At 46.5% G+C, this 23,556-nt stretch overlaps 1 protein-coding gene across 1 annotated transcript in view; it reads left to right on the forward strand.

The window, feature by feature from the left end:
* The window catches only part of TMEM38A (transmembrane protein 38A), a 118,774-nt gene that overhangs the window by 68,211 nt on the left and 27,007 nt on the right, over positions 1–23,556 (forward strand). Inside the window, exon 2 of the mRNA XM_069649202.1 lies at positions 6,289–6,445. Within this exon, the coding sequence (XP_069505303.1) occupies positions 6,289–6,445 (157 nt within the window). The remainder of the gene's footprint in view (positions 1–6,288; positions 6,446–23,556) is intronic.

The raw sequence follows: 23,556 nt of genomic DNA on the forward strand, positions 1-23,556 counted from the left end.
TGCCTCTTCTTCGCCTGCGGCGCTGCCAAACTTGGCTTGCAGCTGCCGTAGAGATTAACTCCTGGCGTGCCCGTTTTCTGCAAAGCGAGCAATTAAGAGAACCATATGCATTCTAAAATAAGAAAAAATCATAGTGTTCGTCAATATTACTTCTCCCATCGTTTGCTCTCATTCCCCGCATCCTGGCTCAGGCTACCGTCCAACACTGGTAAGGAAAAGAGGTGATTTGATTCTGACCAAGAGACATGCCAGACATTACACTGGGGGACCCACCTGATATGATATGATATGGCGTCTATAGCGCGCCTATACACAAGTGTTTCAAGGCGCGACTAAGCACGGGAGGGGGAACAGAGGGAAGACAAAGCCAAGGATCCTACTTGGCCAGGTTTCATTCAGATCGTGACCTGGCTTTGGCTAAATTGATTAAATCAATTGATAGAGGCTAGACTTCAGTGTTTGATGATTGCTATACATGTGATATGCAGCACTGCCAAGTGCAACATTCTACGTATTGCTGTGGATGAGTACGAGGAGACATCATCACCAAGTCATGAAGCCCCCTCCCACCTCCCCCCCCCCCCACAATGACAAGCAGGAGCTTGTTACCCTCAGTGCTGCTACACATGGTGTCCAGTCAGTATGTCCAACGCATTTTTTCGAGTGCAAAAATGTCGAAAGCATTATGTCGAAAAAAAAAATTCGAATGTATAATTTTTTTATTGAATACGTTTTTTGGGAGTTTTGGTAAGTAGAATAAAGTGTAAAAAAAAAACGGGGGTTTGGGAGGGAACCCCCATTAAAAAAAATACATTCGCTAATACGTTTTCGACTTAATGTTTTCAACATTTTTGCGTTCGAAATAATTGAATTCGAAATCTTAACTATAAACCCTTTTGACAGCAGTAACAAATGGGTGAATGCAGTGCAGAGACGGTGCCTAAACCAGTTGTTTTGAAGAGTCTGCATTGCTGAAGCCCTGGAAATGCTGGAAGAAAAACTACTTCCATGAAGAACCTATTCATATTTTCCTACATGAATCGAGATTTTTCAAATTCATGTAAATAAAGAGATTGAAACAAGCAAACTCCGGTGTTTATTTTTAATGCATGGATTTGAAAGCTAAAACACATTCCTAAATGACAGCTCTAAAAAGGAAGTTTATCTTATCTACGTCAGCAGCTTGAGCCATTATTAAAGCAAGGCACCTAAAGGCTTCTAGCCTCTTGGCTTTGACAGTGACGTGTAGAGTTCTCATAGGGAGGATAGCTCATGGTCAACGCCTTTGTCGTGGGAACAGAACAAAGACATGTTAAATGGGTCAGATCCCCAATCGAGTGCTTAGAATCTGGAGGCTTCCAGCATGAAGCGCTATACAAATCACCAAAAGCAACAACTAACAGCAATAGAGGGATTCTTGGCTTTGTCAACAGTTTGAACAGTCCTTGAGGTCATACAGCAAGCCCAGTGGTCAACAACCCCTTTCTCTGCAGATGTTTTGGACTAGAACTCCCATTAACCTTCGCATTGCAATCAACAGTGAGCGATCGTGGGATTCGTAGTCCAAAACTTCTGGCGAGCAGCGGGTTGCAGATCCCTCACTTAACCTCTTAACTTTGTCAATGGCTACGGGCATACACCGTGCCTCTTGGCTTTGCTAGTTGATCGAACTGTTCTCAGAGGCATTAACCTGCCTCTTGCCTTGATAAGGGACTTGAGCAGTTGTCAGAGGACTACTACACCTATCCTCTTGGCTTTGTCAGCAATTCGATCAAAGTTCAGAGGGATACACCTAGCCTCATAGCTTTATCAGCAGCTTGAATACTTCTCAAAGCACACCTGACCGCTTCACAATTACACTGGCTGGAAATATGACAGCAGAGATGGTCGGTCAGCCTCTGGTTCTGGCGATTGTTTGGCGCATGTCACTTAATTTTCGGCCTCCTCTTGTCTCTTCTGACAGGGTATCTGCAACTTCCATGGGCCACCGGTCTGGTTATTGCCGACTGAGCAGTAACTCCCTCTCTTTCTAGACCTTTATGCTGATCAGTGGAGAGAGTCCCTGCTTTGACTCCATGTTATAATTAGTCTGACGACATTCATTACATTCTTCTCTCCCATTCACATGCTATGCGACTGCTCACACTGTCAATCAAGGCTCATGTCCAACCCCCTCACCAGCCTCCGCCCCCTCAGCATGGTAACATCATTCATTTCACTTTACTGTTGCGAGAGCCATGACTCACAAGGGACAGTGGCATACACTATCAAAACAAGGGACAATTCAGCCTCCGGTGTGCACTATATAAATGATCATTATAGTTACATATGGAGAAAACGCTAGTCAAACAAACCAGGCATCAGTGCAAACAGCCAAACAACATAAGATCCATTTAAGTAGAGTAATTTGCCCAGGATTCGATAGACCAGTCAAGTGAGCAATCGAGACCTCTTATGTCTTGGCCTCTCCAGCCACAGCAGGTGTTCTCTGTATCCCTCTGGTATTTCAGTACACATCATCCTGGGACACACCACAGACCCCTAGTTTAAACGCAGACCCTTTACACTCCTGTGTGAAAGTGGCATCCGAACACTGAGCTTGACAGATGTACGTACTGGTCTGGGCTTTATCGTCGAAGTTGATATGGGCGATTTCTCACAATACTAACTAAGAATGGAAGGTCTGCAGGCTCAAGTGGCAAGCGCTGTTAAAGCACGTACACGAAATTAATAAACTCAATGGGCAGGTAGAAGATGTGGTTAAGGTTTCCTTCCTGAGCGCCCTGCAGTTTATTTATCCATCTGAACAATCCTGCTACTCAGATAATATTAACACTTTGGGTGCCCTCCGAATGTGAAAAGTGATATAACTTTTCCTTTGAGTGCAAATTAGGAGGTCGTGAGACAGGGGCAGTAAGTCCTGTGGCAATCTTTTATTTGTCCCGACATTGTGGCCCCCAGAGTGGTGGCAATCAATCAAAAGGTTAAATCTCCCTTTATTAGAAGTGCTTTCATCTGTGCCAGACAGACCAAGTAGTAATATTCAAACACTCATGGAAAGGAAAAAAATTCTGGGGTGTAAACGTAAACATCTCTCAAACTTGTAATGTCAATTTCAGAGGGAAGGGGGGGAGGCGCAACACGTTTTCCTCCCACTTTACAAAGTCCAGGTGGGGGTTACTAAAACTGCCTCAGTCAACATACAGTGACTGTTCTAGAAAAGATTCCCACCATGTTGACCGATGTTCCATGCGCAAGAAGTCATTTATTCGGTGAACAGGTTTGTAAAATTGGCCCATTGACATTTATGGATGGGTTACTAAAGGGAAATACAGAAGGTTACAATATTAAGATGTTTGAGCACATTTTACAGGGCTTCAAAACCAGTAGCGGAGGCAGCTTTTGGTACCAGGGGGGCATATAATAGGGCAGCAGTGGGAGGCCAGGGGCAGGGGGGCAGGTCTGGGCACCAGAGGGGAGCGATGGGGTAGGGGGTGCAACCGCCCCCCCTTCCCTCCCCTGGCTCTGCCACTGTTCATAACATGTACTCTCTTAATGTATTTGTCCCTCTGATCTACACGCATTGTGAATGCATTTGTGCAGGAAATGCATCATACCAATGTACAACTGTGCAAAAATATGTTCTTCTTGGTCATGGACTCCTAAGAAACGCCCCTTGGCACCAGCCTGCCCAACCAGAAACAAGCGCAACATCACTGCCGAAGCCCTATTACCTCTGGTCTTACCCACCCTTAACGCTCTACCGGACTATGCTAACCTTAACCTACTAGTTGACACCTTCAACAATTCCATGGCTACCGCCATCGATACCATTGCCCCTTTGAAACTACGTAAAAGCAAACCAATAAACTACTTGAATTTGTTGTACACTCCCGAACTCAAACTACTCAGGCAAAAGAAAGCCAAACTAGAACTACTATGGAAAACCAACCGATCACCAGAAAACAAATCCAATCTCAAGAACATCGCCGCGATGTACAAAAGTGTGATAATTCGCACCAAAAAAGATGCCTATAAGGTCAGGATTGACCAGACAGGCTCTTCCACCAAATAATTATTTAAAATTCCAAAGGAGCTAGAAAACCCCAATCCCCCTCCAGACAACTGCTCTAAAGATAAACCCTGGTGCACCAGCATCCATAATTCCCTCAACAATAAAATCACAGGGCTCCAAACCAAAATTAAATACAAACGTCAACAACTCTTCAGCAACAAAACTACTAACCCAAGCTTAAGCCCACCAACACCTAACAAAGCCAATATAGGCTTCACCATTAAGAAAGTAACTATCTTAGAAGTCCAAAAAATCATCACTTCCCTAAAACCTTCTAATTGCAAAGGGGACAGCTGCCCTGCCCAAATAATAAAAGACGCTGCCAGAGACCTCTCCCCTTTTATCACTAAGCAAATCAACCTTTCATTTGATAACAATTCTGTCCCCAACAACCTAAAACAATCTTGGGTGCTCCCTCTCCTAAAAAACAATCCCTAGACCCAGCCATACCAACTAATTATAGACCCATCACCACTGTCCCTTTTCTGTTAGAAATCCTGGACAGAGTCGCCTACATCCGGATTCAGGAGTACCTAGAATCTAACCAACTGCTAGGTATACGTCAATCTGGCTTCAGACCTCAAAATGGAACAGAAACGCTCTGGTTGACCTCAAAAGCCAGATTGACGAAATCAAAGACAAAGGTAATGCAGCAATCCTACTTCTCTTAGACCTTTCAGCGGCCTTCGATTTAGTCGACCACAAAATCCTATGCAACCACCTATCTATCGCAGCCCACTTCTCCTCCTCTGATCCCCATCACCTGCGGAGTCCCACAAGGCTCCTGTGTCTCCCCCACCCTGTACAATATATTTACGAAGGCACTATTCGACAAAATGGACCGTCTGGGTGTCACCTACACCAACTATGCAGATGACACCCAGATTCTCCTCACCATCCCAGGCAACTACAATACAGACGTCACCCAGATCAACAAAATCTTCTCCATCATGCAGGCATGGATGGCCACCCACGGCCTCTGCCTGAATGATGAGAAGACGGAGCTTCTGCTGGTCGGCTCTCCTAATAACCTGTCTAAACTCAGTCGCAGCTACAAGAACATTATCATAGACGGGAATACTATGCCCATCGCTAAAAGTGTGAAAACCTTAGGCTTCCACCTTGATGCCAACACCAACCTCTCCAAACAAATCAACTCAACCGCCTCGGCCACTGCTTATACAGGTAAGCTAATCAGGCTAGCAGACCCTTCCTATCCCCCGACAGCTGCCTCACTCTGGACAGAGCACTCATTCAATCCAAACTAGACTATTGCAACAGCCTTTACCTAGGAGCCAACCAGTCCGTAACTAACAAACTCCAGGTTCTCCAGAACAATGCTCTGCGCGCAGCGCTCAACATCCCAAGGCGTGAGCACATCTCCACAACCAGGAAAGCGTGTAAATGGCTTTCCATACAGCAAAAAATTGACCTCAAAACTATCTGCCTCACTTATAAGGCCTTAAACAATCTAGCCCTACCGTACCTCTCCAATAAATTCACTTTAAAATCCACATCCAGAACCACTAGATCATCCAACTCCTTATGCCTGCTAGTGCCCAGATTTGCCGTAAAAAGAGCAGGAGGCGCTGGCTTCACGGTGCTAGCCTCCCAACTTTGGAAACCCTACCACTCAAAATTAAAACCACTGAGTCCTTCCAGATCTTTAGGAAACTTGTTATTGGCTGGTTATTGAACAAAGAGTAGCATTTACCCTCACTCTAATATCTAACAGCCGCAACCATACCTGTATTTTATGTAAATTGTTGTACTATGTAATTTTTTTTGTTTTTTGTAAATTGCTGTACTTTGTAAATGTAAATGCATATCTCATGCCTGTAACCGCTTTCTTAAGCGCCCTTCTACCCACGGGTCTGGAGCGCTCTACAAATAAATTAAACAAACAAACAAACAAAATGGAACAGGGCGTGCATAAGAGGTGTTGCAGCTGTTATGAAAATATGTTGTGCAACTTCTATCGGTACACTACAAGGCGTAGGAGATAAACACGTTTGAACAAGGCCATTTTGAAAAAGGGTTTTTTTTATAAAAAAACGTTTAATCTAGGTAAAGTAAACACCGTGCTATGGTGCAGGTTAACAATGTTTTTGTTTCATAATCATAGTCCTTAGAACCACAAACGTGCCTGTGGTCACAATGGTGTGCACGCGCCTGAAACCAATGTATTTATGCTGTTGTTCCTTCTTTTTCAGGAGCAGTGGAGTTTTCCCGCAAGAGCCCGGTTGCCTCCTGGCTCTGCGCCATGCTGTACTGTTTTGGCAGTTATATACTAGCTGATGTCCTACTTGGCGAATCCCCGATCGACTATTTCAGTAACAACTCCCACGTGCTGCTCGCCTCAGCCGTCTGGTGAGTACACCGCCAGTTTGGAATTGTAGTGGCCATGTTCCAGGCTGTTGCATCCTATAGTGCTAATGTCTTTTACCTAGCCGAATGAAGCCTGTTGACTTTAGTCTTGTTTAGTGCATACCTGCCTTACCTAATGATGACATCTCTTTTCTGTAAAGCATGAGTCCCCAAAAGGGGGGGAAATGCAGTTTGGTTGTCCACATACATCACAAACTCATTTGCTTCCAAGTCCGGCTCTCATAGCTGCATGATTAAAGGCAAACCGAGGTAGTCAAGAGTGAAAAACTATTGGTGGCAACTAAGTTGAGATCAAAGAGGTGACGAGGAGGAGAGGTAAAGCTGGCTTTATGCTTCTTGGATATTCCCTGCCTGTGCAGGCTGTGACATGGTAGGCCAGCGCCTACTTCTGAACCAACTGAGCCACGTGTTTGGAATCTCAGGCACTTACTAAAATCGATGTAAAGATTCCATCAAAACTGTGCAGAGTCATCAGAATTTGGGCAGTGGAAGGTACCACCAAGACACGGTTTTCATGATGTGTATGTCGTTCAATCCGTTTTGCTGTTCAATATTTACACGTCCTCCCTGCACCCCTCTCCCCCAGCACAAGTGATCACAACTACGGTGAGCTCAAATCTATGCACCTAGATTGGTTGAAACCTGTAAACTTTACAATCCCATGGTGTATGGCATACCACTCAAACTCCTCTAAACATTGTATAAAGTCTTCTTGAGAAAACTGCCAGGGTAAATGCAGAATTCGTCCACACACTGCATGCCATCTTGAACCTAAGTTCAGGCAACACCCTTATAATTTACTTAACAGAGTTTAAAATGTCAAAAGCACGTTGCCTAGTTTCAGGTAGTGACACCCCAGTGCCCCATGCTCCAGAATGCTCTTAATTCAAACAAGCCTTCAGTTGCTAATAAGAGCCATGGGTAGCAGTGCTTGAGTAAAGGCCAATGGGGGCCTCCGTAGATCCTTGTCAGACTGGCCAACCTAGCAACACAAAGGCTGTTTTCCCACTTTCACTTGCCTCCCATGTAATGCAGGATACTTCCTAACCTATATGCACGTGTCTGTCCTTTAATCCCCCATTTCACGTTGATTACATTTCCACATGTTATCCGAGGTCATATCTCCCACTGATTATCTTTCACCCTCGCTCACATTTACCAACTAACTCAATATTGATCTCTACCAAAGCCCTGTGACGAGCCTGTAAAACGACACAGCAACTGCTGTATTAAGCAATCACACAAACACCATAGTGGTGCATGGTTTAACCTAAAGTAGGATTCTAAATTGTAACTATTTGGACTGCAGGATCTGAATGATCCCATTTCAAAATGAGTCTTAAATGAGCATAGATTGTAGTAGGCAGTCTCATGACGGAAGTAACGACCCGGGCCACCGGTGCACACACCCTCTGTAAGTGCAGTATGTAGAAGGTAAAAAAGAAAGGTAAACCAGGAGGGATCTGCAACTGTGCAGCTATTGGTATTAAACATGATAACCCTGACCATTTAAATCTGAGACCTCACCACATTAAAACTTGAAATGGGGAAACATGGGAGCACTTTGCTATCTCAGGATGCCCCAACAGTGGACATGGACGACAGCTGGCACTACCAGGGAAATCTAGCAACATCCCAATCTGCAGTACTGTGCTAGTACCTCCAGCAATACATCTCTTTTGTGCCCTACAAGGGTCACCTCATTTCTTACTGGGCACAAACAATGTGTTTAGTCGGGAGGTTTCTTATCGGAAATTCTCCTTCAGTGTTGTGGGGTGCCGCAAGGATCAGCACTCTCTCCACTTCTTTTCAATATTTATCTTCATGCTCTGATGGATATCTTGGAGAAATATCATCTTTGATTCCATTCTTATGCCGACGATACTCCACTTTATATCAGGCTTGATGATGTGGAGGATGCTATTGCCTTGGTTAGCAGGTGCTTGGAAGAAATATGGACCTGGATGGAAAAAATTGGTTGCAACTCAATCCAAAAAAAACAGATGTGATATTATTTGGTCCTAAACACCCGCTCGAAGGAAAAAGCTGTCGCCCTCCTCCCCAGTTTTTGGGCACCAGTCTTACATATGTCACTAAGGTAAAGAATCTTGGCTGTATTTGGCAGAGTGATCTGGGCTGTAATGGCCAGGTTTCTGCCAAAGTACAGGTGGTTTTCTACAATATTCGCCTCTTACGCCAAGTATTACCTTATGTCCCTGATACTAATCGTGCTGTGGTTGTGAGAGCTTTAATTAACTCTAACTTAGATTATTGCAATGGACTTTTGCCCAGAGCTCCGGTTAAACAGATTTACTGCTTACAAAAAGCCCAAAATGCAGGAGTAAGGCTGGTATTTGGTGTAGCCAAGAACACTCCAAACTCAGGTCTTTGTCGGTCGTTGCACTGGCTAGCGGTGGAAGACGTATAACATTCAAGATAGGGTGTTTGGTGTACAAATGCATGAATGGGTTGGCACCAATCTATATGATAAAGAAACAGAAGCGTTAACTACCGAGCCGGGCCCGTAGCTCTGAAGATCAATGCCTCCTCACCATTCCTAGGACCAACTGTGTCTCAAGAGGAGATCGTAGCTTCTCAGTGGCTGGACCACCATTGTGGAACAGCCTTCCACTGAAGTTAAGAAGGGCAAATTCTCTTTCGACCTTTAGAGCGAATCTAAAGATGTATCTGTTCAAGTAGTTATGGATTCTTCATTGTCTCTCTGTGAATTTTGCTTTTGTGGCATCAATGCTCGTTGAGATGACTTGCTGTCTTCCAGTTCACGGTACCATCTGCGTCAGGATTCGATTAAGTTTGTTGTGTGCGCGATACAAATAGTTCAAAATTCATCTAATCAGCAATAAGGAGGCTCCAGAAATGGGAGCAGAGGTAGCTATAGCCAGGGTTGCGAAAGCATGTGTTGTGCCATTACCAGAAACACCCTCTAAACTTCCACCAGGGACCTTTAAGAGTGCCCCCTCCACTGGAGCTGAAAACATAGTAGTACCTCCTGCAGGATATACCACTGCACCTAGCAAACATCAAACGGGGCTTTGCATGGTCTGTGCAGGCATCTGAAAAAGCTCAGCAGGCAGCCCAGAACTGTATGGTACAATCCGCAGAGGTAGGAAATTAAGTTAGTTTACTACAAGTAGAGTTGGATGAATCCAAATAGATATGTTTGAAGACATTCTTAAATGAAGCAACTGCAATGAATGAAAGCTACAAGAAGGACTTGCCTACTATGCGAGGTACTCCAGACAGTCGAGGCTCTGGATAAAAGTTATACCTGAAAAATCATTTGGAGATATGAGCGCAAAGGTACTTAAAATAATGGCACTAATTCCTCCATAAATAAAGCACAAACTGTGGCTAATTGCGCAGAAAGTTTGCCTGCATAGAACACGAGCCCACTGTAGAGGTCCTGATGCTTGCATGAATGGTAAACGATTGATTGTGCCAGAGGGTGGCTGATATATCCTGATGTATGATTATATACTTGCATATTGATGCTGAACAGTATCTCTTTCCAATTGCTTAAACATCGTTAAAGCATCTTAAAGCTTTATCTTTGAAGGAAAGATGCAAAGGAAAAATGCACAGGGCAAACTGTTATCTCCACTCTGAGTTCGGACTAGCTGACACATGATAACGTCTGAATGTAATTTTCAACAATTTATATCAACGTTTCTCGATAGGATACATATTATTTCCCACCTACAGTAATGTTTGAGCTATGCAGGTTTACTTTTATTCATACCTTTTCCATCCTTATTTGTTTGATGGTTCTTAATGTAAAGTTTATATCATTAAACTTTAGGGGCATTAGAGACTTGATAAAATGAAATCTATATTTTTATTTTGTAGATATTTACATGTAAATGTTTTATTATTTCAAGAGCCACACCCCTGTGTGAAGGATGACCAATTTTGGAGAGCACCGTGGGCTCATATAGTATATTTCTCCAGTGGAACCTCCATCTAAGATGATGTTGTCATTATGCTTAATAATTTTGTAGGAGATATATTTTGGTCTCCCATTGGTTTAGACGAGCACTGGGTAATCCTTCTCTGCAAAATAGATAATCTTATCTTTTCCCTTCCAAGTATTTATGCATACAAATCAGAACTGAATAACGTTTTAGTCTCAGCAGTCTGCTATAAGTTGGCTGAACTAAAGCCCAAGTACCCTAACATACACTTTATAATGGTTGTTGATTTCAGCGAAGGACTGTTAGAAATGCTCTATATATTTCCCCTCCTATCGGATCTTCTAGAAATCCACTCATTCAACAACTGATCAGCAACACCTGATGTTCCTTGTTGTCATAGGAACATAGAGATGCATGCACCTCAATGGGATTGCATTTACATGGAGCAATATGTCAGGCTGCTTTGAGTCTAGACTAGACCTTTGGTTTGTTTCTGATCTTCTCATGCCACATATAAGGAACTCCTCAATCTACTTAGTTGTTCTCACTGACAATAACGCTATAAAGTTTTGATTAATTTCTGAAAATCTCGACTAATTATCATAAATGAAGCCATTGGCTTTTGGAGGACAACAACTTTTGCACATCTCTTGAAACGTTAATAGTAACTGTTGTGTTCAAATGTCACTTTATCTGTCACTTCGTTATGGGATCTAATGAAACCTCATTATCATAATAAAATATATATAACTCTGTCTAAGTCTAGAACCGAGAAAGAAAAGGGGGGGAAGGAGGGGAGGGGTGAGAAAGAAGAGAGAGGAGGGGAAAAGACCACGAGGGGGTAAAAGGGGAAAAGAGAAAAAGATACTTAATACAAGTGATTTAAAAGCTCAAAGTAAATACACAAGAAAAATACAAAGAAAACGAAAGAAGAAAAAAGAGAAAAAGAGAGAAAGAGAGGAGATCTAACCATTTCAAATATTAATTCTCCCCACATCCTGAGATGAAGCAGAAAGTCACAGGCCAAGTGTATTAGAATAGAACAAAGAAAAACAGTTAAAACACATATACAGGCGCAAGCGTATCACTGAAGGTGAAGCTAATTTCGTTGTCCCAGAAATGTATATAGCTCCTCGTCTATAATGTGTCCGTTGGGAATTTTTATTCTCCAAGTCCAAAATGCACCGTGTTTCCTGTTGTCTAAGAGTCCGTTCTCGATCCCCACCTCATTGGCCAACTTCAATCCTGCGTATGCCAAAAAAGCTGAAGCCTTCCAAAGTCCCTTTTGTGGGGATCAGCAAAATGTTTTGCCATGGGGTAATTCATATCATTCTTAACAATGGCTATAACATGTTGCTGTATCTGGACTTTTAACGTGCTAATGGTGCTCCCAACGTACCATTTATTTACATATATATGTTTATCCCCCTGCAAATGCCAGACAGAAGTGCTAAGCCTACCGATAATTTGTGTACCAATACTCTCTTGTCATATAGGTGGCAATCACCATCTCTATGAGCCATAATTAAAATTGAGAAGAAACATCGACTGTAAGATACAGAAAATAAAGAACATTCCCCATGCTCATTTGTACACTGTAGTCCTTTCTTAACAGACGTAAACCCTAAATCAAGGCACATGCAGTAGCTGAGGGTCTAAGCAATTTCAGTGAGTTGTTTATGTCAAAGATTCTGATCAAAAACTGACAATTGGGGAGGCCACCAGGGGGCGCGCAGGTGATGGCAGCCTGAGTGTTGCTCTCCCGCCGTACTCGGGCCGTTGATAGGGATTGAGCCCCCCCCCCCGGACTCCCCTGGCGGCAACACAGTGCTGTATCGGCTGCTGGACCCCCCCCGCGCCACTTTTGAACGAAATAGCGGACTCTGGGGACACCGGGAAGCCGGAGAACAGACCTCACGGCCCAAAGTGACGGAGCGAAGGGAGTGCCTGGAGGGGAGATCCCTCAACCGCAGACCCACAGCGTGGGCGTTGCCCGGCAAGGCGGGGGATTCCCATTGGAGTGCGGGGCCCACGCGGAGAGCCCTCCGCCCACCACCGTGGGAAGACACGGAGACCCGGGACATCGGTCCCGAAGCAGGAAGAGGATGCGGGCGAACGGAAGCACCACGGACGGGGCTCCCTTAGCGGTAGAGCCTGGGTGTGTGTTCCACACCCCCCCCCCCCTGGCGAAGAGAGCTGGTGGCGGCGGGACGAGCCTGGGGCCGGAGACGAGGCGACGCCCAGGGAGAGAGGGTGGTCCCCTCCCCCCCTCCTGCTGTGAAAGGCCCACAAGCCCGTGCCCGAGGAGGAGACAGACGACGGCAATAGAGGTCGAGGACCCGGAGGGCTTCCACCCCACGACCCCTCCACCCGAGAAATTATCTGGCGCTCACTTCTGGTAGGTGGAGGCCCCTGCGTTAGGCCGCATGGCGTGTGCCCGCCTGCAGTCCCCCAGGACTTTACAGGACCCGGGTGTGAGGCCCCCACATGGTCTGGTGGGGCGTGTGCCCGCCTAAAGGTCCCCTCCCGCCGCACGGACCCATCCACTAGGCCCCGGGGGGCAGTCCCCTCGTCCCAGAGCCGGTGGGGATCAGCGAAGCAGGAACGGGAAATGCCCGTATGAACTGACGGGAGACCCTGCAATCCTTTCGCTACGAGGGGGCTGGTGACAAAAACGAGAACCCCACAAACCACGGGACCATGGCCCATTCGGAAGCCCCGACGCACTCTGCAGCAGCTATGGAGAGGGGATTCGCATCCATACTCCAGGAGATCCGGGATATACGATCAGACATTGCGCAGAAACTAGAAAAAATGGACAACAGGGTGGACAAGGTGGAGGACAGGCTCTTGCAAGTGGAAACCTATCAGTCGTCCTCAGCTACGCAGGAGGTGCAAATGGAGATGCGGCTAGCGGCCCTGGAAAAGAGGGACGAGGAAAGGGCCAGGCAAATGGACGACTACGAAAATAGGGAAAGGAGGAACAATCTCAGATTTTTTGGGGTTACCGAAGTGGAGGGGGAAACGGAGAGAGACTTAACCCGTATGGTGCGAGACATAATCACCCTCCTTTTCGCGGAAGAGATGACCACGGAGCTGACATTTGATTGTGTGCACAGAGTGGGCGGTAGGGCAGGGGGTCCCCGCTCGATCCTCGCGCAATTTCACTATTATACGGACAAGGCAAAGGTCTTGGAGGAGGTAAGGAAAGCGGGGGTGATTTCCGCAAGAGATCTCAATATTTCAAGACCTTTCCGCCTACACCTTGGCGAAGCGGAGAATGTGCCGCCCCCTCACGCAACTGTTGAAGGACAAAGGGGTGCGCTACAGATGGGGGTACCCATTCTCCCTGACTTTTGAATAAATTGGGCCAACGGACATTGTTCATCACAGAAGAGGATATAAAAGGGGCCATTCAGGATTATGTGACGGAGTCTACCCCCAGAAGAGGCCTGGTGGGCCCGGCAGCAATCGGGGAGGGGACCTCGGACCAGCCTGGGTCCAGGAGGAGGAAAACCGTCTCGAGAAAATACAGGAAGCTAAACACCCCACTGTCCGGGAGGGAGGGGGTGCGCAATGACTCAGAGGACTGAGGACCGGGGCGACCCGTCCGCTTGAGGGACGGGACCCGACGCAATGGTGGTCCGGATGAACAAAGATTCACCCAGGACAGCAAGTAAGATGGGGGCGACAGTGGGGAAGAAACGGAGGGGCGGGGGCTCATAACAAAGAGCGTCGATGTGAGTCCCCATTCGGGAAGGGCAGTCTGGTGGTCCGGCCTAATGCCAGGTATGGCGGAACTAATTGGCTGGACGCCGGGGAGGGTGTAGGGGGAGACGAAGTTAGTTGGGGGTTTCTGGTTGGGGAAGGGGTTCGGGGACGAGTTGGGGAAAGGTTCAAATAATGTCCTAACAATGAGACTAAGGGAGCGAAAAGGGAATAGTGATGCTAGGCAGGTGCCCAACAGATCTGGCGACTTAGATTATGGCTGACTGCCAACCGGCCCTGGGATTGGGCACCCTGAATGTGCAGGGCTTGAACACCCCCACCAAGAGGTCCCTGGTTTGCCGAGAATTCAGGAGGGCAAAGTTGGACCTGTTGTTTTTGCAAGAGACACACTGGGTGCGGGGGAAGGATCCCAAAATGAGAGGGGGGTATAGGGGAGGTTTTCCATGCATCCCACAAGGGGAAGAAAAGAGGGGTGCCCATCCCGGTTGCCAGGGATGTCCGCTTCACTAGCGAGGCCACCCTGCAGGACCCTGAGGGCCGTTTTCTATTGGTGAGGGGCACCTTACAAGGATCCCCCCTGACCCTGGCTGTGGTGTACGGTCCGAATGATGGCTGGGCCCAATTCTGGGAGGGAGTAAAGGAGAAGCTCAAGCTATTTGTACGGGGCATGTTGGTAGTAGGGGGAGATTTCAACATGGTGCTGGACCCATCTTTGGATAGGAAGCGGGTGGGCCCCCAGACCCGCGGATGAGTCCACGGCGCGCACCTTCCGGAGGGTGAACGAAGAGCTGGACCTGGTAGATTCAATTCTGTCCCTCAGAGCAGGAATCCCCTCTTTTTCACACTACTCGGCCACCCATGCTTCGTTCTCACGGACAGACTATATTTTGGTGGACGCAACCCTTCGCCCGTATGTTGCAGGCTACAGGGTCGATCCCGTACCCTGGTCGGCTCATGACATGGTGGGGGTTACAATATCGGGGGGATGGCGGAAGGAACGCAGAGGCCGTTGGAAATGCAACGATGCCCTACTAAAGGACGAAGTCCACGCCCAAGAGATTGCAGACGCCATAACAGAATTTTTTGAACTAAACGACAATGGGGAAGTGGGCACACACACGCTCTGGGACGCCTTTAAGGCGACTCTACGGGGTGTTCTTATCCAAAAGGGTGCATCGGCAAAAAGGGTGAGAGAGGCTCAGGAGAAGACCCTCTGGGAAAAAATCGCCCGACTCCAGCCGGGGGACTCCCCGGACTGAGGGCCGGAATGCGACCGTGTGGCCGCCCTGGAGGATTACAGGCTCCAGCTGAAGGACTTACTCCTCCACAAAACGGAGAGAAGTCTTCAGATGGTTAAGCAAAAGTACTATGAGAAAGGGGACAAAGCAGACAGGATCCTGGCCTAGAAGCTGAGGGAGGTCCAGAGGAGCAAAATGGTGAAGGAAGTGAGGGACGCTCAGTTAACTCTGGGTTGCGAGTCTTCCCCTATTGGAGAAGCCTTTCGCCGATATTCTGAGACCCTGTACTCATCCGAATATGATGGGGTATCTGCTCCGATAGAAGATTTCTTGAACTCAATCCAACTCCCTACTTTGTCTTGGGAGATGTCCGAGGGTCTGGAAGGGCCAGTGACCGAGGAAGAGGTAGACAAGGCGATAAGCGGGAGGAAAGCGGGAACCACCCCCGGGGATGACGGGTTTTCCGTTTATTTTTACAAAAGATTCCGATCCTCTTTAATCCCCTACCTAGTGAGAGTTATCAACTCCGTGCTAGAGGGGGAAACTCTTCCTGATTCCAAGATGGGGGCTATCATCGCGGTGTTACCCAAGGAGGGGAGGGACCGTGCAGAGTGTGCATCTTACCGCCCCATATCACTGCTAAACATTGACGTTAAGATTCTGGCCAAGGTGGTGGGGAGGCGGATAGAGGGTATATTGCCAAAGCTAGTCCATGGAGATCAGGTGGGCTTCATCAGGGAGAGGCAGGGTTCGGATAACATACGTAAGACCATAGATCTATTCCACTTCGCGCAACGGTCGGAGCTCAACGCAAGTGTCCTCTCCTTAGATTCAGAGAAAGCGTTCGACAGGGTCGAATGGCGGTACATGGATCTCCTACTGAGGAAGATGGGTTTTGGGATCCACATCATGAGCTGGGTAACGGCACTTTACAGAGCTCCCACGGCAAGGGTCCAAGTGAATGGGGAGTTGACCGACGCCTTCCCCCTCTCTCGAGGGACAAGACAGGGGTGTCCCCTCTCCCCCCTGATATACGTCCTCACGATAGAAGCCCTGGCCATAGCGATCAGATCACATCCAGGAATTAAGTGGATCAGCAGGGGTAGAGGTGGAATTTAAACTCTCCCTATTTGCAGATGACATCCTGGTTTACCTGGTAGACCATAGCTCCTCACTCCCCCCTCTGTTGAACCTGGTGACCGAGTTTGGACGCTTCTCGGGCCTGAAAGTCAACGCTTCGAAATCGGTCCTGCTCCCTATGAGACTTCGGGACCCGGTGCTAGACCCCTTAGATAGGCTTCACAGGATTGAACTGGGGAAGGCCGAAATACGATATCTGGGGGTTCTCCTCACACGGGACCTAACTAAACTGGCCACAGCGAACTACGAACCCATAACAACAGGGATCACATCAGATCTGAGGAGGTGGGGCGGGATGATCCTCTCCTGGTATGGCAGGATGACGGCGGTTAAAATGAACGTACTGCCACGGCTCCTATACCTTTTTACAGCCCTTCCGACCAATGTCCCAGAGCAGGCTTTCAGGGCTCTCCGGAATGCTATCCAGGACTTTATATGGCAGGGGAAAACCCCGAGAACCAGGAAGACCACACTGACGTTGCCGAGGGAGGGTTTGGGTTGCCGGACTTCCATTTGTACTTCCGCGCCACCCAGCTGCGAGTACTATTGGAACACATGAAGGAAGGAATGGGGACGTACTGGTCAAACCTGGAGGATATGGACACCCACCCCCTGAAGGTCCGCAACCTTGTGTGGGCTCCGCGAAGAACAATCCCGAGTCATTTGAAAACCCACCCGACCTTGGGGGTTCTCTGGGATATTTGGAAGGAAGGGCCTCAGACAGCGTTCCTCACTACATGGCCGTCCCCGATGACCTCCCTCTGGGGCCATCCCCTCAACTGGGTAAAAAGGGGTTTAGGTCATCCCAAACCTGGTCGGATAAGGGACTGGAGTGGGCAGGGCAGATGTTCAGGGAGGGTGAATTCCTGCCCTATGAGGAACTAAGGGACGCGCTCGGCCAGGGATCCCTAACCATCTTTGAGTACCTCCGCCTAAAGGGAATTCTATGTGATCAGTCATGGGGCCCCAATCTGAGTAGACAGCTAACCCCCTTTGAGAAGTTCATAGATACGGCGACCTCGAGGAAGGGGGTGGTATCTTCCATGTATAAAATCCTCAATACGTACGACCTCCAGGGAAGGAGAAATTTTCGCAAGTTCTGGAATGACCTGGCGGGAGAGGAGATTTCAGAGGACTCCTGGTCCAGAATATTCGAAATTGCCTTCCATGGGAATTTATTTACCGCCGATATGGAACAGAACTTTAAGCTACTGCAGGGGTGGCATAGGGACCCAGTGAAATTATCTAAGATGTTCCTGGCGGTGTCCCCGTTGTGCCCGAGGGGATGTGGTCAAGCAGGCTCCAGGAGCCATATGTGGTGGCATTGTCCAAAGGCTCAAGTGTACTGGGGGTCAGTGAGGGACTGGATGGCGGAAGTGATAGAGGAACACTTACCTCTAAATCCCCTGACGATGCTACTGGGCCTCCCCCCGGATGTGGGAGACAATGCTGGGGGCGGGTAGAGTAGCCCTCGCACAAAAATGGAAAAGCCTGGAGCCCCCTTCTAGGGAAGATTGGATGAAAAAAGTAAAAAACATTTTTGTGATGGACAAACTGACTGCCATGGTGAACAACGACATAGTCTCATTCCTCACAAACTGGTACGGAGTACAACAATCCTGGGGATGGGAGGTCCATTGAATCCTGGGTGGGGAGCTCGGTCCCAACGGGGCAAATCAGACTGAGAGCTGTGCAAAAAAAGACAGGGAGGCCCGGTACCCGGGGCAAGGCGGCTTCAGGCCTGTCGGAGTCATGGGCACTAGCTGCATCACACCCGAAGAGAGGGAGAGTACGATAAAAGTCTCCCGGAACAACAGACTTGGTTTGGACATGGGGTCGGGGGGGTGGGTACAAGTTGGGGCGGTGGGGTTGGGGGGAGGAGGGGGTTTGGGGAATGTTTAAACACTGTTTTGTAAACCTGAATAAAAATTGAAGTTTAAAAAAAAAAAAACTGAGAATCATATTTTCTGTTTACACCAACAATTTTTTGATAGCATTATAAAGCATTGTAATTAATCCAACATCGTTTAATAGATATTTCCTGGGTGTCAGTTGCCAGTCTCTTTCTGGTCTTAATATTATACCTGTAGGTCTATCGCTGTGGATTGTACGCGAATATTCTAGGAAACGTGGCATGTTTTTTTTACACTGTGGGATAGACAGAAATGACAGTTACGGCTGGTGACATTTTAATTGTAGGGGTGTAAAGTTTCCCCACAAATATGCAGGATCGACTGAGCATAGCGAGTGGACCTGCACCCATGAAGGTGGTTTCAGGGGATTCTGCCCAGAGAACATTTTTGAAAAGGGTTTCTGTGAAAAAGTCTAAAAAAGCAACACAGTTTGCAATCAGTTTGGAATGGCACCTAAAAGCAAGTAGGTAAAAGTCGTAAACAGTGCACAAGAGCATTTTCATGATGCCTTTTCCCCACGATATATTCCAGAATAAAAACTTTTCTTGTTGACCATGTCCCAACATTTCCATGCTGGCTGCACCAATATAAGCCTGTATTTCCATATTACAACGTGCTCATGTTTGCTTCACGCATAATGCCAGTATTGATTCTATAAGAAATCCCTCAAAACATGGCTTTTTCAACAACACCTGATCAAGGACTAATCTCAATGGATACCCAAACTAACTAATAGACTGTGACACCCAGTACTGTGTTACTGTTAAAAGATTTCAGCCTAAACGCTAGCTAACCCCACCCTGTACGTCACTCTGTTGCTCTTGAGCTTGCTCCACACTTTAAACAATAAAATAAATTAATACAAATAAAACCTGTCCATTATGGCTCTACCAATATATTCCAGTGTCCCCACGTAAGCACATACCCTTGCTGGCTTTGTCAATGAAAATGCTATGCCACTATAGGAAAGCGTGTGCAGACGGACTGCACCCATGTAGGCCTGCGTCGCCATGTAAGAACACTTACTTTATTTATTTACTTAAATTCTTAGAACGTGCCGCATGCCCGTAGGCCTCAGGGCGCACAAAAAACAGAGACATGGGTAGGACAACAAGAGAGAGCAAGCAGGGTCAGAAAGGGGTCATAAGTATTACTCCATGTTAAAAAGGTAGGTTTTTATGGCTCTTTTAAAACTGGAGGTAGTATTTGATTTATCCTAGCCCTGCCAGTAGATAATTCCAAAGTAGAGGGCCCTGAATGTCAAGCGTGGTGGCTCCAAATTTTGCAGTCTTAAATCTGGGGGAAGCGAGGACTGTCGCAAAGGATGAACAAATATTTCTTCCATTGCTCTTGATGTTAATGGATCAGACAAGTAGATGGGACTGCTGAAAGAGGGGCATTTATGTGTCGTAGTGAGCATTTTATGTGTAATGCGATGTTTGACTGGTAGCCAATGAAGCTTCTTCCTGAAGATGGAGATATGGAAGCGACGTGATTGGGTGAAGATGGTCCGCACGGCATTGTTCTGGGCCACTTGTAAGGATTGGATATTTGCGGCAGTAGTACCAGACAATAAGCTATTGCAATAGTCCAGTCTGGAGTTTATCAACGCCGTGGATAGAAGAGCACAGTTTTTGGCTGTTAAAAATGGACGGATGTAATTGATTCGCTTATTGATCAGTCCACAGCTAAACCTGATGTAAGAGACATGCAGCTTCATGGATAATTCGTCGTCTAAGACAACTCCCAGAGTTTTTACCTTCCTCTGGACTGTGATGATGTTGCCTGCAATAAGGAAGTTGGAGTAATCAGTATCTAGTTTGCTCCGGGTGTTCTTGGAGGATACTATCATTAGTTCGGTTTTATTGTTTTTTAAGGCTATAGAGTTACAAGCCATCCCATCCTTGATGGCTTTGTAGATGTTATTGATGGCCTCAACATCATTTCTGTACTGACCACTAAGCTGTATGACCACCTGTGTGTTGTCTGCGTAGTTGGTATACTGAACACCAAGTTTGTTTAAGATGTCCAAGAGAGGGCGAATGTACAAATTAAAAAGCAGTGTTGACAGGCAGGAGCCTTGTGGCACACCACAGGTTTGAGAGATAGGAGTGGCGTGGTGACTCCCTACACAAACCCTAACTATGCGAGGGCCCAGAAAGGAGGCAATCCAGTTAGATGCCATTGAGGAACAATTGGCGACCTCTCTGAGCCTTGTCACTAGTAAGCTGTGATCTACCACGTCAAAGGCTCCGGAGAGGTCAAGAAGCATCAGTAGTGTGGCTTGATTCTTGTCAGCAATGCTTGCCAGTGTGGACTTAAGATCGAGCATTGCTGTTTCAGTACAATGCCGAGCCCTATAACCCGAGTGCCGAGGATCTTGTGTTCTTCAACATGAGCCTGGAGTTGTTTGTAGGCCAGCAACTTACCATTGTTGCTTTCCTTGATTCCCAGTAAAAAACGACGTTTCAGTAAAAAATATATAGCAAGACTGGATGCACCAAAGTAGGCCAGAATAGCCACTTAATAATACTTATCACATTTGGTTTAGCATTGATGCCCAGTAACGTATACAGTGCAACATTAAGAAATATGGCCAGACTGGCTGCACCAAAGTAGGCTAGTCTAGCCGCATAATAAAACCTGTCATGTTTGCTTAACCATCAATGCCAAGAAAAAATGGCATGCCATAGTAAAAGAAATATTGCCAGATTGGCTGCACCTAAATAGGCCAGTCCAGTCACATCATAACACTAATAAGATTTACTTTCCCATTGATGCTCAGAAAACGTGCTATCCCACAGTTAAAAAAAAACAGCAAAAAAAACAGCAAGTCTGGCTGCATCTAGGCAGGCCAATACAGCAACGTGATAACACTTATCATGTTTGCTTTACCATTGCTGCTCAGTAAAAGATGCCATTCCGTATTTAAAAAACAGAGCCAGACAGACTGGCTGCCAACTGAATCCCGACCCCACCCCAGATCCCCTGCACACCGCATAAACAACACACATACATTCATAAAGCCTTCACTCACTCATACATACTGCCTTCACTTGCTCATTTAGACCCGAACAGACCCATACACCATACCCACTCTCATGCATTCACAAACCCACACATACACATATATTTTTTATACTTGTTTTTCTTAATGACTGCCCTGGTCCAGATTTGTCTTCCTGGTTCCAAGACATGTGTGGTGGAGTGGAGAGCTCCTAACTCACTGTCCCAAATAGTCTGTGCTGGGAGGTGCAGGCACACCTCCTATGCACATTCAGACATTCAGTGCCCCAGCCTCAATGAGCCCAATTGTATTCCCAATGGGCCATGGCAGGCTCGGGAAGCAAAACACCATTGTCCTTTCATGGTCCATTGGACATGCACGCTGGGGAACAGAAACTTTCATAGGGAAACTGTGTTTCGCTTTGACAATTAAAGGCAGCCTGGAGTGCTTCCTCAGCCGCTAGCTTCAGCTGACTGAGCGCTCAGTGTTTTCATTGATCTGGCTTGGCTGGTCCAAAATGGGTGGTGGGTCGGTGAGCCTGACAAATGGAAACAACTATAAAGCAGCCTTGTGCCTTGAATGTGAGCAGCAGTGTTATATTGAAGGCAAAGGTCTACATTAACAAAGAAGGCCCTGGAGTGAATGGATTGTTGGGCCCAGGGCTTGCAGTGGGTAGACTTTAGGGCAGACGTAGATACAACAATGGTAAATAGAAGGGGTAAATGTTTATTTTTTTGCTGTTAGAGTTCTGTGTTTAGATGTGTCTCACCCTTTGCCCAGAAGTAGCTTTGTCTCCTCACCAAACCATTTTGGCAGCAGTTTCATGTGCGACTTTTCATGTCTGCCCATAAAGCCTGAAAATAATGCTGGCTAGCTATATGGTTTCAAAGTTGTGGCCAGTAATAAGCTCACATTTATTATTCTGATATAAGGGCATTTTGACCCAACTGTTGTACTACATGTGTATGTTTTCTCAATAGAATTGACTTGCAGGGTGCTCAACACACATGATAAAACCAGCATGACAATAGGATAGAAAAAGAGCATGATTTTAGCTTTCTTTTTCCTCCTCATAAAACGAAGCATCCAAGTGTGGGAGTGCAAAGTGATGTGAGCATTATATTACACTTAAGGTTTTCCTACCTTATGTTCGGGGCACACTTTACAGTTGTGTTTCTACATTCGTTATATTAACAATTTAGACACGGGGATAAGGGGATTCGCGCACAACTACAAGACATTTAGTTAAGTGAAAAAAAGGTTGCTTTAAAAAATCATGTCTCCTGGTTCCAAAGACACCAAATTAGCACCTATACCAGTTCTCCCTTCTCCTTAGCTATTTTAGGAAGTAATTCCCCATTGGATAATGACTACATGGAATATCCTATTTATGAATTGATGTGCTTGTTTCATGTTCATTTTCTATAGTAGTAACGTGCACCATGGCAAAGCTGTCCATCAGGAGGTGCACAACTTTTCATGTTGCTTTCCTTTGAGAAAAGTAATTGCTTGTTTTTAATGTGTCATAACGAGCGATTGTTCGGTAATATTGACTTGGCTGAATTTACAAACAGGCCTACTTTACACACCACATCAGAAATAGAATTACTGATACATAAAGTTAAAACACAAGAAAGAATGGAGGTTTGTAGACATGAAGCAGCGTTCAGACAGAGTTCTGGAATTAAATGGAATGAATACTGAACTTGCCAGGGCTTTTGAGCACACCATCTGTTGGGAGAGTGGCAGATTCCTCAGCCATTGTGATTGAAAATGAAGTTGAGGACTTGCACACCGCTGGAGTTTTGGTCCTTTCAGATATGCAGCCCTTTGGACATTACTCCAATGCACATGTTTCTGGTTGCAGTTGCATTGCGAGGAGCTGCCAAACCAGCTGATTGGCCTGATTAAGGCTGCTTGTATATGGGTTTTTCTGTTTGAAGGCAGAAATTACTGTCTGATAAAAGCAGATCTAAATTCCCCTGACAGAGGAGCAGCAAGGCATTCAAGAAGACTTGTAAATTCAGGGATCTTAGAAGCAGGTTATGATTTCCTTTGATACTGAGACAGAAGACGTCACCACCATTGTCTCTTTCAGAAACCTTTCCTGCCTCTTTCCCCAACGGACACGGGT

This window comes from Ambystoma mexicanum, chromosome 1p (genome assembly GCF_040938575.1).
Source record: "Ambystoma mexicanum isolate Mex_15411 chromosome 1p, UKY_AmexF1_1, whole genome shotgun sequence".
In the NCBI taxonomy this organism is placed as follows: Eukaryota; Metazoa; Chordata; class Amphibia; order Caudata; family Ambystomatidae; genus Ambystoma; species Ambystoma mexicanum.